Raw genomic sequence first — 16,533 nt, 5'->3', positions numbered from 1 at the left:
AACTGTTCATGTCAATTTAAACAAAATTATTTTTACTTAAATTTATAATATTATTTTATGCTTTGCAGAATGAACACAACATCTTCTTTGAGCTTTTTTCTGGTCAGGTTCAGTTCAGGAAAGTGGCGTTGGCTCAAACATCCCATTTTTTTTCATTTCCTGAGGGTTCTACACCAACTGAACTTTTAACTTGCACCTGTGAAACTTACCATCTGTGTGCAAATTTTTTGTATTAATGCAGATGTTATTTTCTTCCTTTTTGTATGATTGTACAGAACACATTCATTTGTAACTGCCATTATAAGAAGATGAAGCATCAATTTTATCCACCATTTTATTGAGCAGTGGGTGAAATACCCATAGGACATTTTATGGTCAACCAGATCTACGCCTGCCTTGTACTTGTAGTATCTGACAGTTCAGGTTTTTCAGATGGAAGTCCTATTTTAAATTTTTTCCAACTTCCAGTGTTGCTGTGTGACGAGTGCCAATGACTCACACGTCAATGTGATAAAAGGTGGCAGTCTCTAAATCTACTCTTTTGCAATGAAATGAAGTGAAAAGGTTTTTTTTAATATGTGTAATTTTGTGTAAAAAAATAATACCAAATGGCCAGAAATAAATCAAATGAAGTGTGCCAGTTTCCTAATAAACTATAAATATTTAAAAACTTATAGTTTATTTTTCATTTTTATTTTTTTTAATGTTTGATAATGTATTACCAGTTATTTTGTAAATACTTTCTTGTGTAAATTTATTTCCTTCACTATTTAATATGGTAATAATATGCACAATTTGGTATTTTAATAGCCACTTTTACAATTCCTCATCAAAGTGCTCTTAACTTAATCCTCATATAAAGCTTATTAAAACTTAAACAAAAACATATTTTACAGTTGTTTTTCTTACTCATCGTTAAAATTAGGAAATTATGGGAAAAGTTACTACAGAACAGGTGTCCATAGCATCGATTACGTTGTGCATGCAGCGCGCACAGTTTATTGCGTGAGGCTTGTTTACACTAAACGTGCAATCCCTCGTACTGCTCGCTGCAAACTGTTTCATGGTGCAAGCTCGCAGAAACGTGACTACTCAAGTAAGCATGAGTTGCAAATTAAAATGAAAGTTTATGCGTAGCTGTTGTGGTAACGAAAAAAGTTCTGAAATAGTTTCCAAAAAAAAAAGTACCACGGCAAACAAAGTTAGTTCTGTGCTTAGGCACTAGTAAACTGGAAGCACACTTCTTCCTTGCAAAATTTTAACACATTAGTCTATGCGGACAAGTTGGGGCAAAATGATGGACTGATCGTACTTTATCCGTCACGGTTTTGCAGCCAGTGTCTAGGTGATTGACCCTGATCTTGTGGTCGTGCAGTTCCTCTGCACATGAAGTCCAGACCCCAGCAGACGTTGGATGCCCCATTCTCGGACTATTTTCACACCCAGGTGTCGCATTGAACACTCGATGAACACTATTGCGCCACACCAGGTCTTTGTCCACGCGTGATGCACATAACTCGTGCGTCCCATTAAACACACCGAAATTCTCTTGTGAGGAACAGCAGTGGGTGACACACCCATGCACACTAACATACAAATCCCGGTACGCAGGTCCCTGCTTTGGTGGCACACCAACAATTGAATTAAGTGCTATAAAAAAATCTTACAAAAATATTACTGCTAAAACATGAATTCTTTTATTTTACAAATAAGCACAGTTCATATTTATAGCAAGGAAAATAAATTATTAAAAAAAGTTGCAACATACCAAAAGCTATTGTGCTTGAGTGGGAATACCAGATAAAACAAAATAAGTTGACAAAATACAAGACAGGAGTCATGCCAACTGCCTCAAGGTCATTATGGGTTTTCTAAAACTTTTAGTATTCCGCCATTATATTGAGGGCTACTCGGCTGTGAATCCCGACAGTCTCTGATGGAACTGGGCGCCACCACGTGTAAGGGCACGTGGACCCCGGCTAAACCTCTCTCTCAGGGTGTGACGTGACCCGAGCGAGGCGAGTTACCAGCCCTATTTCTGTTGCTTGGAGTATTGACTGACCCTGCCTAGCCCGATCTTAAGGCGCCGGGTACGCCTCACACCTAGCTATAGTAAGGAAGTACCACGTGGTCAGTAAAGAATACTCACAGTACTAGATTTTATGCCTTTTATTCCTTCCGCCCGATCTCACATACATGATTACGTTACACTGTTAAAATGCCGAGGCACGGACCAGATTAGATGAAGTTAGCTCACTCTCGTGGCTACACACAAAGTCTCTACGTAGGAAGATTAGTGAAAGTCTCTAAGCGAGAAATACGATTAGTTAAACAGCCTGCCGGTTGAGAGACGCCCCGGGGATAAAATGAAAAAGTTTTTGGAGATTACTTTACATGCCAGAATTACTCGATCAAAGTTTAGCAAGAGATGAAGTCCCCGGGTTGCAGACGCGTGCGCTCCCGACCGGTGGTGATGACGGACTGACTCGAGCGCAGCGTCGCTCGCGCTAATATCGTGCGCCAGCGATTGCGCCACGCCCGGGCAGGGTTACTCAGCGGCCTCGTGCCTCGACGGTGGAAGAACACAGCAGAAAGTTCTTATACACTAAGGTGGCTCTTTCGAGACCTTTCTAGCCTTGTCCAAGTCTGTGCCTGTTCGGGTTCGCCCGGGCAGCGTCCCTAACTCCGAACAACAGCGACACAAGTGACACTGATGACACACCCAGCACTGGGACTAGAGAATAAGAATTATAAAGGAGTGTATATAAAATAAATTCAGAAAAGGGGCGTCGCACTGACTCGAAATGCCTCCTTGCAGTCTGGCATGCAGTTTTAACACACACTTCCACACACGCCCATGTCCGTCGGTGGTGGACAAAAAAAAGGGGGGGGGAACGAAAAGAGAGGAAGGGAACGACGTCTGGCCAGGCTCAAGGGGGCGGAGCCCCGGTTGACGTCAATATTATGATCATAATCCCTCTCAATTGCTAAAACACTATTTAGGTACAGTCAGAAAATACTTGAAGTGCAGGAGGATACAGTTATTTAATTCAGCGTAGTCGAGTGACCTGACTTAAGGTAGCTGAAACTGTTTTTGTTTTTCTGCATTGATTGTAAATAAAAAATAGCAGAAAAGTGTTTTGAATTAAGGGAAAATGCACAAAGTAAAAGCTTTGTTTTGGATTTTTCAGCATAATTGAACTTGAAATTAATACCACAAATTTTTTCCATTTATTTCAATAAAACATTTGTTGTTCCTTCCACATGCTTTTCCGTTATTTTTGATTAAAATCCCTAATGGTTAGCTTAGCTCTTAATGTTCACATTAATGGTTAACAAACAGTTAATAAGTACTTGTTAAAGTGACCCTTAATTTAATAAACCGGAGCTGATATTTGCAAGAACTGATTTGTATTGGTTTATTTTACTGATTGTTTTTGTCAGCTGCACAATCCACAATGTATAGTAAGTATGGAGGTCATGTGATCAAAACTCATTTTGTAATGTCTCCTTCAATCCAGCATGCCTAGGAGCAAAGTTACACAGTAAGCTCACAACATGCGACACAATTTATGTGTATGGTAGGTGATATAAAATATTGAAGCTTAAAGCTGCTAATCATCATGACGGCCCTCTTGTATGAGTGTCTGCATCCCTGGCAAAACTTTATTGCTATTGTAGAGTCAGAATAGATTGGAATGCTTGATTATTTTACCACATGTATGTATTGTATGCAGAGAAATGATGGACTGAGAGATTGATGGAGTGATAATGGAAGATTATTTGGACACCTTTATTTATTAAGTTGTGTATAGGTCACAAAGTCATGAAGTAAGGAAAATGGTCTCAAAAGTCATAGAAATATCTTTAAGTCCTTAATTTAAACAGCCATATGCAGACTCTCCCTTTTTGTTTTAGGTTCCCTAAAGCAAAAAAATTTTCCTAATACCTTGCAATTTAAGAACACCTTCAAGAAGGGAGGTTGAAGGGGTTCAACCTCCCTTCTTGAAGGTGTTCTTAAATTTCAAGCAAAGGAAGTTATCAGGAATCAAGCCACCATATCTGAGCCTTAAAGCTTCTAAATCAAAATGATGGATGAGTTTTCGATAAACCAAGTCGGTTAATAAAACTTCTGTGTTAATTTAGAGAGGAATTGGACTTGTGCTGCTTGTAAATAATGATAATTTATCATAATGAATGTGTAGGAAGAGTACTGTTGCATATATTAACATTTTAAATATTCTAGTGTTACAAGCTCTCCAGACAAAAAGTAGTCGCCCTTGTGTGCACGCACAGATGGATCGTTAAGCCTGTACAGATATAGAAGCGAACAAGTCCTGTGCTCAACCGCACTTGCACTACTTCTACATGAGCATAAGGCCCGGTGCACATGTGCGGACATTGTCCGCGCGGTGCCGCTGCGGCGCCGGAGATGCGTTCTCGGAAGGCTTGACTGATAAGGAATAATGCACACACAGCTGCGGCGCCTCAGCGGCACCGCACGTCCATTGCACGTCCACTGTGCTTACATTTTTGTCCGTAGATCCCACAGGAACGCTGCGGCGCCGCACGTCCAACTACGTTCCTTAGTACATTGTTGTCAATCGAGCAGTGCACACGTGCGGTATGTTGCCGCAAAGTGAGATGGCAGCATCACGTGAATTTGAAGACATATTAGATGTTGAACTCTTCATCACAGAAGTTAAAAGTTATCCAGAGATATGGAACGTAGCCGTTGAAAATACCATGACCGTAATAAAATATGTGCGTGGATCAACATGTGCCTAAAATTTTGCGAATCGTTTGACGAAAAGGATGACAAGGAAAAAAACTTGTTGCAAATCTGCCTCTCAGGAGCATTGAGTCGGTGAACGGATGCACCCAATGTTTCCTAGTTGTATCCAATAAACATTTCTATACTAGGTACACAAATAATACCCGTTTACGTTTGTACACATCCATCTCGTTAGTCGGCATCGTTCAGACTGTGCGGTATTTGTCCGTACTGTGTGAATGTGTTTCTGCGGCAACGTTGCGGCATCGCAGCGGCGCCGCGCGGACAATGTCCGCACGTGTGCACCGGGCCTAAGGCAGTTGCGATCAGTGAGACTTTGATGGTTCAAGCGGACAATATACGTCAACATGGATAGATCTAAGGATGTGACCGAATGGCAAAAAGGGGCAATTGTGTTTAGCTGTGCCCATGGTCATATGGTGCATGAAGTTGCTGGATTTGTTGGTGTTTCGCAGTGGACTAATCAACGTGTCTACAAGCAGTGAGTGATGTACTAAACGTTGCCACGAAACACAACGTCAGAATTGTGGTTGGAAAAAGATCCTGACAGAGGGACCAGAAATGCATACATGGCTTGTGAATCAAAATCGCTTCCAAACCCGACAGGAATTGCTACAGTCAGTGAGTGGAGGTCCATCCCAACTTGTTAGCGACAGAACATTGCAACGTGAATGGCATGCAGTGAACATTTGGAGTCCGTCACCTCGCAAGAGGCCATTTGCTCGCACAGGCACAAAAGCTGCACATCTTCAATGGGTTAGAAATCATCGAACGTGAACAGTAGCTGACCGGCGGAACATAATATGCTTTGACGAATCACATTTTGTCTTTACTCCAATGATGCACGTCATCAAGTGCATCAAAGGCCAAATAAAGCATTTATTTCATCCTGGATGTGTGCAAGATCAGGTTCATGCCGGATGTGGGTCTGTAATGTTTTGGGGATGATTTTAGTGTCTTGGATTGGGCCTGCTCACTGCGGTGACCATTAACATGAATCAGCATGTTTAGTCAAATATTCTGGATGATCAGGGGTTTGCCTTTTAATCAACATCTGCATGATGAATATGCTATTGATAACCCCAATTTTTCAATATAACAGCGAAATTCATCGGCTGGACGCATATGTGATTGGTTTTATAAACACTCACCCACCCTATCTCATTGGGCTGCTAAATCACCCAACATGAAGTCCATTGAAAATCTGTGGGACATGTTGGAACAGAGGGTAAAACACAGACCTCAGCATCCCTGCAATTTGGTGGAATTGTACGATCAAATCCTCAGCAAGTGGTTTAACCTGGATGTGACGTACCTGCGCAACCTTGTGGACTCACTTTATAACCGAGTCCAGGCGGTTATCAAGTCCAGAGGCAGAGTTACACAGTATTAAATGATGCTTGTAATGATTTCTCCAAAGATAATGGTATAAATTAATGCCGCGGACTAATTTTAGCTTTCAGAGAGTGTTTTACATTTTATATATAACTTCATTCGTGGTTATATTTGGAAATTATAAAAACTAATGTATGATGTTGATAATTTGTGGTTACAATACTGCTCGTGTAATTTATGTGTTACATTCTTAAAATGTAAAGTTTAGAAGTATTTTAGTAATTTCTTTAATTATTAACATAATTGGCAAATAATGGAGAGAAAAAAACAAAACATATGTGGCTCATTTCATCTGAATGTTGCTTGATTCATGTTCTAGCAAAATTGAAATTAATAAAACATTTTGGATACATGCCTTCGAATTCCCCCGTGTAAGTGGTATTGTTTACAATAGAATGATTTATGGTGCAATAGAGCATATGTAACCTTTCCTGTTTCTCTGGTTCTCAATAAGCAAGGAAAATACAGTAAAAATGTATCCTTTAATGTTCCAGTTAATAGTAATATTTATTTGGCATATTGTAAGATTCACCTGTTTATTTTTCTCCCAACTAAAATGAGAAACATTTCACATAACATGAAATAATATGAAATCTTTAAGCACGCTATCACTCCAAACCAACCCTGGAAATGATTGCTATCAGTGAAGTACATGTTAGTTTTATAAATGCCATCTCTCTTTTTTTTGAATGCCATTTCTGAGTAAATGAAACAGCTTTTATATTGTCTTTATATTTGGCTATACTGCTGTTGTATCAACTCAAGACTGTAAGTTTCTGCTGAAAATATTTTGCTGCCCCCTATTCCTGTTTTTCTTTCCCCGCCATTTCTGAGTAAATGAAACAGCTTTTATATTGTCTTTATATTTGGCTATACTGCTGTTGTATCAACTCAGACTGTAAGTTTCTGCTGAAAATATTTTGCTGCCCCCTATTCCTGTTTTTCTTTCCCCCCCCCCAAACGTGCTCTTTTTTTTTTTAGTTAACATGATGGTGGATTTTGGACCCATATGGTAATAGTTTTGGTAGAGGACCTACAAATACTTTGAGAAAAATATGTCATAACTTAAATTTAACTTTAAAACAGCATGAATTCATGAACAAATAATGCAAGCTCTCTGTCAGCATAAAAATGTTATTTTTCAACTACACATTACTAGTAACATATAAAATTATTTATATTTAATTTTAGTGTATTCAAATAAGTAATACAAAAATATGTATAGGAACAAATTTTCTGCTGTGCTCTCCAGAGTTTTGAATGTCACAGCAGCAATTTTTGAAACTCTTTTTGTTTATTTTAGTTAATGCCCATGCCTGCTATGCATAATTGGCAGTGAAAATTGTTTCAAAGTAAATTTTTGTTTGAAAACTCCCCAGTTTCTTTTTTATTTCAATAGCCTTGCTGTGAGAGCCAAATAACTTAACAAATATTACTTGCAGCTTTATTTTATGTTGCAACTTGTTTCTTTTAATTTTTTTCATGGATTGGTGGTATGTTATACCTATAATAAATAATCAACTAGGTTTTCGGAACCAAGCTGTAGGATGACCGTAAATAGAAAGCTAACAGGCATTTAGTGAGTTCAGTTTTTTTTGTAGGTATAGCATTTGTCGGCTGTGTTAAAAGGCTGCAAAATAATGATACAATCACTTAATATTAGTTAAAGTTATATTTTTAATGCAATGTCATGTTTCTTTATGGAAGGCCACAGAGTGGAAATATCTCGGAAAGTTTCTTCTTTAAAAAATCATGCAGTACATTCCCGCTAATCAGGACTCAAAGTAACTGGACCCTGTCTGGATCATCGAAAGTCTGGATTAAACAGAATTTGCCTTAAAATGTACATATTACAAGTTTTGGATGGGTATAATTATAAAAATCTATGTTTTTTCTGGAGATACACTTTTCTTACAGCTTAATTGTAGTTTTAATACTGCTGTATAGGTAGTCCTCTAAGTTTTTAACCTATGGACTGATGTAGGATTACCAAAACAATACATCTTTGTGATTAAAGTTCAAAGTTTATTGATAGTACAGTATAGTTAATTCTGCCTCTTTTTTTTTTTAACCCGTCCGGTTAACTGGATGTCTGGACAAGTGGAGTCTGGATCATTAAAACTGTACTGTAATTTAGAATACAGTACAAAATAGTAGATGCTACAGGTTGTTGGGTGTCTATAACATACTTGTATTTCACACAGTTTTTATTTGTGATCTTAATCTACAATGTCATATTTTATTTTTCAGGTGTTGGTGAAGTTGGAAACTGGTGGAGTTGAGAAGGTGCAGCTTGCAGAAGCTGTTTTTGAGACGAAGACAGCTCTGGAAAGTCCTTCCAGTGTTGAGGTTGTTACAAGTCCAGAAAAGGACAAGCAATTTGATGATGAATGTAGGGAAGAGAACTCGACACAAGAGCAAAAAGCCAAAGATAAATGTGATAAGGGCAAGTGTGAATCTCATTCAAGTAAGGAGCAAGCTCCTACAGAGGTGGATCTGACCCAAAGTGAAGAAACATCCTCTGAAACAGAGAAGACAGAGCAAGAGTGCTTGGAGATGATGCAGCATCGGAGAGGTTACCAAGATAAAGAATCACGGGAGGAGCAGCGAGTGATGAACTTGCGACGAGAGGAGCGCGTTATGGACATGCGAAGAGAAGAGGAACGAGTGATGAATGTGCGGAGGGAAGAGGACAGAGTGATGGACATGCGTAAAGAGGATGAGCGAATTAGGGACATGCGGAGGGAGGAAGAACGAGTGATGAATGTGCGGAGGGAAGAGGAACGAGTGATGAATGTGCGGAGGGAAGAGGAACGAGTGATGAATATGCGGAGGGAAGAAGAAAAATTTATGAACATGCGAAGGGAAGAAGAGCGGGCAATGAACGTGCGAATTGAAGAAGAGCGAGCGATGAACATGCGAATTGAAGAAGAGCGAGCGGTGAACATCCGAAGGGAAGAGGAGCGAATTAAGATTGCACAGAGGGAAGAAGAGCGAGTGATGAACATTCAAAGGGAAGAGGAGCGAGTGATAAATGTGCGAAGAGAAGAGGAACGTGTGTTGAACATACGAAAAGAAGAGGAGCGAGCGATGAATATTCGGAGGGAAGAGGAGCGAGCGATGAACATTCGGAGGGAAGAGGAGCGAGCGATGAACGTTCGGAGGGAAGAGGAGCGTGCGATGAATGTTCGGAGGGAAGAAGAGCGAGTGATGAATGTGAGGAGGGAAGAAGAGCGAGTGATGAATGTGAGGAGGGATGAGGAACGAGCATTTAAAGCACGAAGGGATGAAGATTTTGTGAGACACGTGCGTAGTTTATCCTCTTTGGATGAGCATGAGATGGCCAAGTCAAGGAGGAGTGAGGTTATGATTCGAGAGCGTGTTTTGTCGCCCCCTGCTGTAATCATAATGGAGGAGAAAGAGCATAACTCCATGTCCACACAGACACACCCTGGTGGCCTGATGGAGGATAGCAGCGATGCCATTGAAATGGGACGACTGTCGTCGCGACACCTAACCTTGCAGGAGGCCTGCAATCTGCACAAGCGGGCGAGCTGCGAGGACAAACAGAATGCATCACAGCAGTGTGAGGTAGTGGATGTGCCCAGTGGCAACACCACGCCGAGACTTGACAGTGTGGAGGCCATTCAACCAGCAACACCCATTAATCCCGGTTCTGTGAAGCACACGCCACCCACCCCATCGCAGCCAGAGATACCCAGCATGGGAGTGTACACCCCTGACTCCACCACCAACTCTGTCCACTCACTGCATGGCTATGGCCAGTGTGATTTGGATGTCAGCCACTTGGGCCTTGAGTCACCTACTTCCATATCATCTAATGACATGGCATCTCAGAACTCTGTGGAGCCACCAAGGCCACCCTCGGTCCTGCCTGTTCAGACATCTTCGCACACACCACAGACCCAGTGCTCGCAGACATACTCTGATTGTGTGCAGCAGCAACAACAGCAACAGCACGCAGTACTACATCATCACCATCACCACACCCAGCCTGTATCGAGTGTTCAGCAGGCAGCGCATCACCACCCAGTTCACATGCCTTCTGTGGCACAAATACAGCAGGCTCACCACCTTATGCAGCAACAACAACAGCAGCAGCAGCAGCAGCAGCAACAACAACAACAGCAGCAGCAGCAGCAGCAGCAGCAGCAGCAGCAGCATCAACACCACCAGCAACAACACCACCAGCAGCAGAGCTCGACCAAGTCACGGCAGGTATCACATCACCGCAAGTCCACTCCGTCCCAGCACAAGCAGCAGCCACTGCAGCAGCGCTCCACCCCTCCGACCCAGCAGCAGCGGCACAGGGCCACGCCCCCCATGTCGCAGCAGGGCGCAGGTAGCACGAGTAGCTCCCAGCAGCAGCTGTTGCAGCACCAGGTGGCCATGGCCCATTCCCAGGGAGGCTACCCACATCACCCACATCACCAGCTAGCCTCGCCAGCCCCCATGCAGCACCCGCATCATGCACACATCTCGCAGAGCAGCTACATCAGCGTGCCGCAGATGTCCGTCTCCTCGCAGGCGTTCTCCGCCCAGGCGGGAGGGGGTACGTACGTCAGCGTGCCCATGACGACGGTCATCCAGCATCGCATGGCCGGCCAGCAGGGCGCCTTGGGCTCCGCCCACCAGCGCCTCGCCGCGTCTCCCGCCTGTGCCGTCTCCTCCGCCACCAACTTCGCCACCAACTTCTACATCCAGGCGGCCGCCTCCGTGCCACACCCGCACTCCCACACGCCGGTGCCAATCCCCACTCCCACCCCCACGCCGACTCCCGCGCCCACCCCGACGCCCCAGCAGACCGGGGGCTCTCGGGGCGGGGCGGGAGCAGGGTCGTCGACCGCGTCCGCCTGCAGCCTGGCCAAGCTGCAGCAACTGACCAATGGGCTGGAGATGGTCCCGCCCACTCCTTGCAACACCATGACCCCTCCACCTCCCCACCACCCGCACACCACCATGACCCCTCCTCCCTCCACCTCCACCCACCAGATGCTGCAGCAGCAGGCCGCACGGACGCTGTCCACCCCTCCCTCGGCGATCCCGCCCAACCTGCAGACGCAGATCAACCTGGCCAACTACCACAAGTACTACTCGACCAGTGCTGCCACCCCGCCGGCCACGGGGCGTGCCTCCCGGGCGGTGGCCCCCTCCTCCTCCCAGCAGACGCAGGCGACGCCGGCGCGCGTGGGGCCCAACGTCACCATCGACCCCAACCTGGTGGCGCAGTACGGCACGCTGAACGGGTACCGCATGGCGGCCCAGCAGGCGCCCGGCACCGTCACGGGCTACATCACCAACACCACTGGCTTCATCAACCAGGCGGCTCAGATCCCGGTGCAGATGGGCGTGATGAACATGGCGCAGACTCAGTACCAGGACCCGGCGGCCATTCAGCGCGCCCAGCAGAACACCATGTACACCACCTACGGCTACATCAACAGCAACCTCATGCAGTCGCTCAACAGCACCATGCGGAGGTAGTGAACGTGCATGCTGCCTCGCTTGTCTTCTCTACTTCTTTTGCTGCTGTTTGGTTCCACGGATGTATCTCCCCTACTTTGTATATATCTTCTGCTTCACCATCCTGGGCAGAGACTTGCATCATTGTCTGGAAGGATGTTGCTACAACACAGTTGTGTACTTTACAGTGTGAAGCTTTCTGCAATGGTGTAATTTTTCGTGTTATTGATGTGACATCTCATTTTTATTAGTACAGCTGAATATGTCTCACTACATTTCTCAGCATTGCTGGCAATTTTTATTGTAAACTACGTGAATATTTCAAAACACTGGATTTGTTAAGCATACTGTTTGATAAAATGGTGACATTCCATTTTGTTTTATTATCAAAGTTTACCTGTATTTCAGCATTCAACTAAAGTAAACTGAATGTTTAATTGAAATGTAGCTAGAGGGTTTTCTTGCTTTTAGTTATGTTACATAACAATAAAAATTAAATTATTCTCATCATTGAAGGTCAGATTTTTCCTATTATAGGGTTTCTTGATTAAGTTAAACACAGTATTAAGATATTCGCAAAACACAATTATTATTTTTCTATTTATTGCACTAACGACACTGTAGTAATATGTGTAAACTTTCCAAAAAAATTTATTGTCATTGCTGAACAGTTTTTGTTGGTTTTTATTTTCCAGCAGATGTTTTATGTGATATTGAGTTACAGAACATTTTTATGTTGATAAAGGGTTTAAAATTCAAGATTAAGAACTTAAGTTCACTGTATTTCTTGCTTCATATTTTCTTTGTCATGGTGTCTTACAGAGACATGAGCTAATTTTTGTTTATGCACACATGTGTGTGAACTTGTTAATTATATTCACACACATTCCAAATTTTTTATTATATTGCATATGAGTTTTTTTTTTTTGTAGGAGAAGGCTGTTTTTGACATGTTCACAATTCAACATTTTCAAAGAAAACAACATAATTTTTGCTAAGTAATCCTACAACCAGGGAATATTTCTTTTAACCTTTTCTGTTGGAGTTTTACTTACAAAAGTGGGGGAAAATGTTTTCCAATTTTTCTTAATTTGTAATGTTACAAAGACATACTTAACATACAAACTCATTGGAAAATTATTACTGAAAGTCATTTTGCAAGGGTGAACAGTATCGTCATACGTGCTCCGGGAACATTGCAGTGTCCCATTTTCTGTCCCATTTTCTGTAGCATTTCCCTGCAGGTTGTGCAAATGTTGTTGGGGGTACAGGGTGGTGTGAATCGTATCTCTGATCTTTTTACCAGCTATAAATTTTGTGTAAATAAATTCAAAAAGTAGTTATGCAAGGCATTTTTTAGTTACATTTGTGTTTTGTAGTTTGATATACAAGATGTGTTTGGAGAAAGCAGTAATTTATACATGGCCTATCAAATTATATAGATCCTTCAGGCTTTTTTACTGTTTTCAATTATAAAGATATGTGATCCAACTTGTAGGGAATAAAATCCACAATATCCACAACACTATATGTAATTTGATACTCCTTCTGCAGACTGTAAAAATACATATTTTAATTTTTTTTATTGTGTGGCCAACTTGCATGGTCTTTGTATTTTGTTTTACACATAAAGGTGTCTCTCTTTCAATTGTGCGTTTTTATTTATCTACCGGCAAATATTGCCAGTGTTAGGGGGCTTTTTTGTCATGCAAGTAGTTCTTCTAGTTTTTGTTTATTTTTATTATTTAAGTAATGTACTTCCAAATCTAAAATTAAATTTTCAGTAACCCATGTTCATAATTTGGCATACTTTGGCCATTATTATTTAATATAGATGTATTGGCTTTTTTTGTGGTCATCATATTTCTAAAATAATTGTTTCCTTTCATCAAAACATTATGCTGAAATACTGTAAAAAAAAGTATGTATGAAATCAATTTGTCAGTGGTGTTTATAGTTTAAAATTGGTAATTTACTATTGAGTTCATTTATTTCATCTTCGAGACCAGTGATTACTTAACAGGGAAACTGCAATTTAAGTTTTATTTATTAGCCAAAAATGTTTTGGTTTCTGGTAACCTTCTTTGGTATTTAAGCACATATATTGTTCATGCAATGTCAGTCGTAACAAGTATCAAGCCCAGCTAAATTATTGACTCACTGTGACGTAGACATCATCAGTTGTACTTGAAGCAGTAAACTGTGCAATCCCTCCTGTGATCAGTGATGTGAGTTACTAATGATAAATCAACAATGTGAATTACTGGCACAAAGGTAAATACTATCACCAGGTTGTGATCCTGCTTATTTTAAACTGAGAGAGCTGGGAAATTGTTATGAGCAGTGTCCATATTTGAGTATCAACCATTCAGGGGTGTAACTTAAGACAAGTGGAGAGTTTGGTTAGAGCTGAAGCTTCATGCTCATTCTTCATTTGACTGTAAAAATTTCATCAAATAAAATTTGATGTTTTGCAGCCAGAAATTGTTAGCCTGACAACTTGTTCATATTTTGTATTATCTTTACTGAGGGAAAATCCAAGTTTTAATTTTTTTTAATTTTAGTAATACAGTAAAACCTTGTAATTAGTGTGAAACAAAAATTCAGCTAAACCAATTTTGCATTCAACAGTTTTTGGACGTGAAATCAAAGCTAAAAAAATTTAGCAAGGAGTTTTCTTTTTTGTGAATTCTAATAAAATGTTTGTTATACAGCAAACAATAATTGTTTGGATAAATAATACTTAAATATACATAATATAAACTGTAGTAATTAAAAATTTAATTTTTGTTTCTATTTTTGTCAGGATAAAATGTGTGAGTTAAAAATATGATACATACTGAATCTCTTGCTGAATTTACAGAAAACCTTTATTTTGCAGTTAGGTGATACACTAGAAAAAAATAGTATTAATATTATTTTTGGATATGCTGGATTTTACATTTCAGGTTCTTGTAAATATTTGAGGTTTTACTTTCTAGTGTTGTGAAATTTCACGAGTTAATCTTCTGATAGACAAAAAAAAGTTTCCTGTTTTATTTGTTGCTATATCATGTCATTTATTAAGCCACAAAATTTTTTTGGCATTTTTAATGTAACAAGCCAGAGAAGCTGACTAACAATAATGAGTTTAAAAATTGAATATTTCTGTTACGTATGAACAAAAAACAAACTGCACTTGTTCACAGGAAATATTTTGCAAGTAAGTACCATGTACATGGTAAATGCACCTAAGTTTTTAATCAATGCATTGTGAAGAACTTAGAAGATATTGGTGGCAGTTAAATCCATGGTGAAGCTGCAAGTGTAAAAAAAAATTCAGATCTGATTGTGTGTGCTGTTGTGTTTGTATTTTTTCTTTTGTATAAAAGTTGTAATAAAGGTTTTTTTTTTAAGTATTCATTGTTAATCCTGTTATATTTTTCTTTGATTAACATCACAATATAACACTGGTGGCACTTTTTTGAGAGTGTGATTTTCAAATGTCATTCATAATTACATGTTATCAGAATGTAACAGTTCTTATTGTCATTAATATATGTCAGTAAACTCAATCCATCGTGATTCAGACATAAGGATTTATAGAGGAAGCTATGAATTAATGCACATTGATATAGTACTGGTATTTTTTTTTTTAATATTGTGCAGATGCATATAGATACTGATCAATGTTTTTTCACAGTGTATAGATTATAATATAGTGCACAGTGTTATTCCTGTAGACTGTTTTATATTGATGGTATGAAAAGGCTGTTTGTAATATTTAACAATTAAAAATTGTGAACAGTAATTTATTATGACTGTGATTAGTGTATAAGTGTAAGATATTGAATAAGATTCTATTGTGTATATTTGTGTTTCATATTGACAACCGATATTTTCAAAAGAAGTATTTGAACATGACACTGAAAACACATTTTGTGTTTCATGACATTTTTCTAAATGCAAGGGGAGCGGAGAATTGTTTCTTGAAGGTACAAATTTTTCGTGCATAAACATGTTATATAGGAATTTTTATATATGGTGTATGTAGAGAGGTGTTGTACAGTTGTACATGAAATATGGTGTTGGGCCTACCATTTGTTAGGTGGGGAGATTGTGTGTATGGCTCAGTCATATTGCCTTGGTTGCTGTTGGGCCGTTGTAAATAGACTGTCTTCGCGTTGAGTATTGGCCTGTGATTTAGCGCAGTGTTGTACTATCTTGAATTAAGTGCGTCGGATATGCATACCAGTGTACAGCAAATGTTTGGATGCTCTATGGTCTTTCAACCATTGTTGATGTGATTGGAAATGTATTTGTTCATATAAAAGCACTAATCAGTCACATATTAAAAGTATTAACATTTTGTGTGTTGTGTACATTTAGAAACTGTGGAAGTAACAAGTGACAAAACTTGAAAGTAACTTGTGAAAAATAAACTGACATATTTTTGTTACTTTTTAATCATTTTTATTGGTTTTAAAATGAAGTTATCTGCTATTGGTTATCCTTTGTGATTGTTTGCTCGCACGGCAGAGTCAAGAGACAGACGAACTTCTGCGAACACAAGTGCACATTTTCCCTCTTGCTGGTTGCAGAACACACAACCTGTGTATTATTGTATTTTGTAGGTATTCTTCCTTAAGAACGCAAACTGTGTGTGTTGTATTATTTTTTTTCTTTGCAAACGACATTGAGAAGAGCACAGCTGTACATAAGCTAAATTAAAGAGCTGTTAATACATTCACAATGATAGTTAAAATAACTTTGCAACTTGATTTTACCCTTTATATCCATAATCCACATCCATCAAAGTGTTCATGGTTTTTTTCAAGAGTTCTTGGTAACTGTAGTGACAGTTGCAGTGTGTTATGTTC

The 16,533-nt window shown here is 40.1% G+C and overlaps 1 protein-coding gene across 3 annotated transcripts in view; it reads left to right on the top strand.

Annotated features, from left to right (window-relative positions):
• LOC134533700 (histone acetyltransferase KAT6B) overlaps positions 1-16,406 on the top strand; it is a 183,282-nt gene extending 166,876 nt beyond the window's left edge. For all 3 annotated transcript variants that reach the window (XM_063371260.1, XM_063371261.1, XM_063371259.1), the window contains exon 16: positions 8,441-16,406. In XM_063371260.1, the coding sequence (XP_063227330.1) occupies positions 8,441-11,695 (3,255 nt within the window). In that variant the 3' untranslated portion in view covers positions 11,696-16,406. The remainder of the gene's footprint in view (positions 1-8,440) is intronic.
• Positions 16,407-16,533: the final 127 nt, after the last annotated feature.

The sequence above is a fragment of the Bacillus rossius genome, chromosome 7 (genome assembly GCF_032445375.1).
Source record: "Bacillus rossius redtenbacheri isolate Brsri chromosome 7, Brsri_v3, whole genome shotgun sequence".
In the NCBI taxonomy this organism is placed as follows: domain Eukaryota; kingdom Metazoa; phylum Arthropoda; class Insecta; order Phasmatodea; family Bacillidae; genus Bacillus; species Bacillus rossius.
This window is presented reverse-complemented; position numbering and strand designations above follow the sequence as displayed.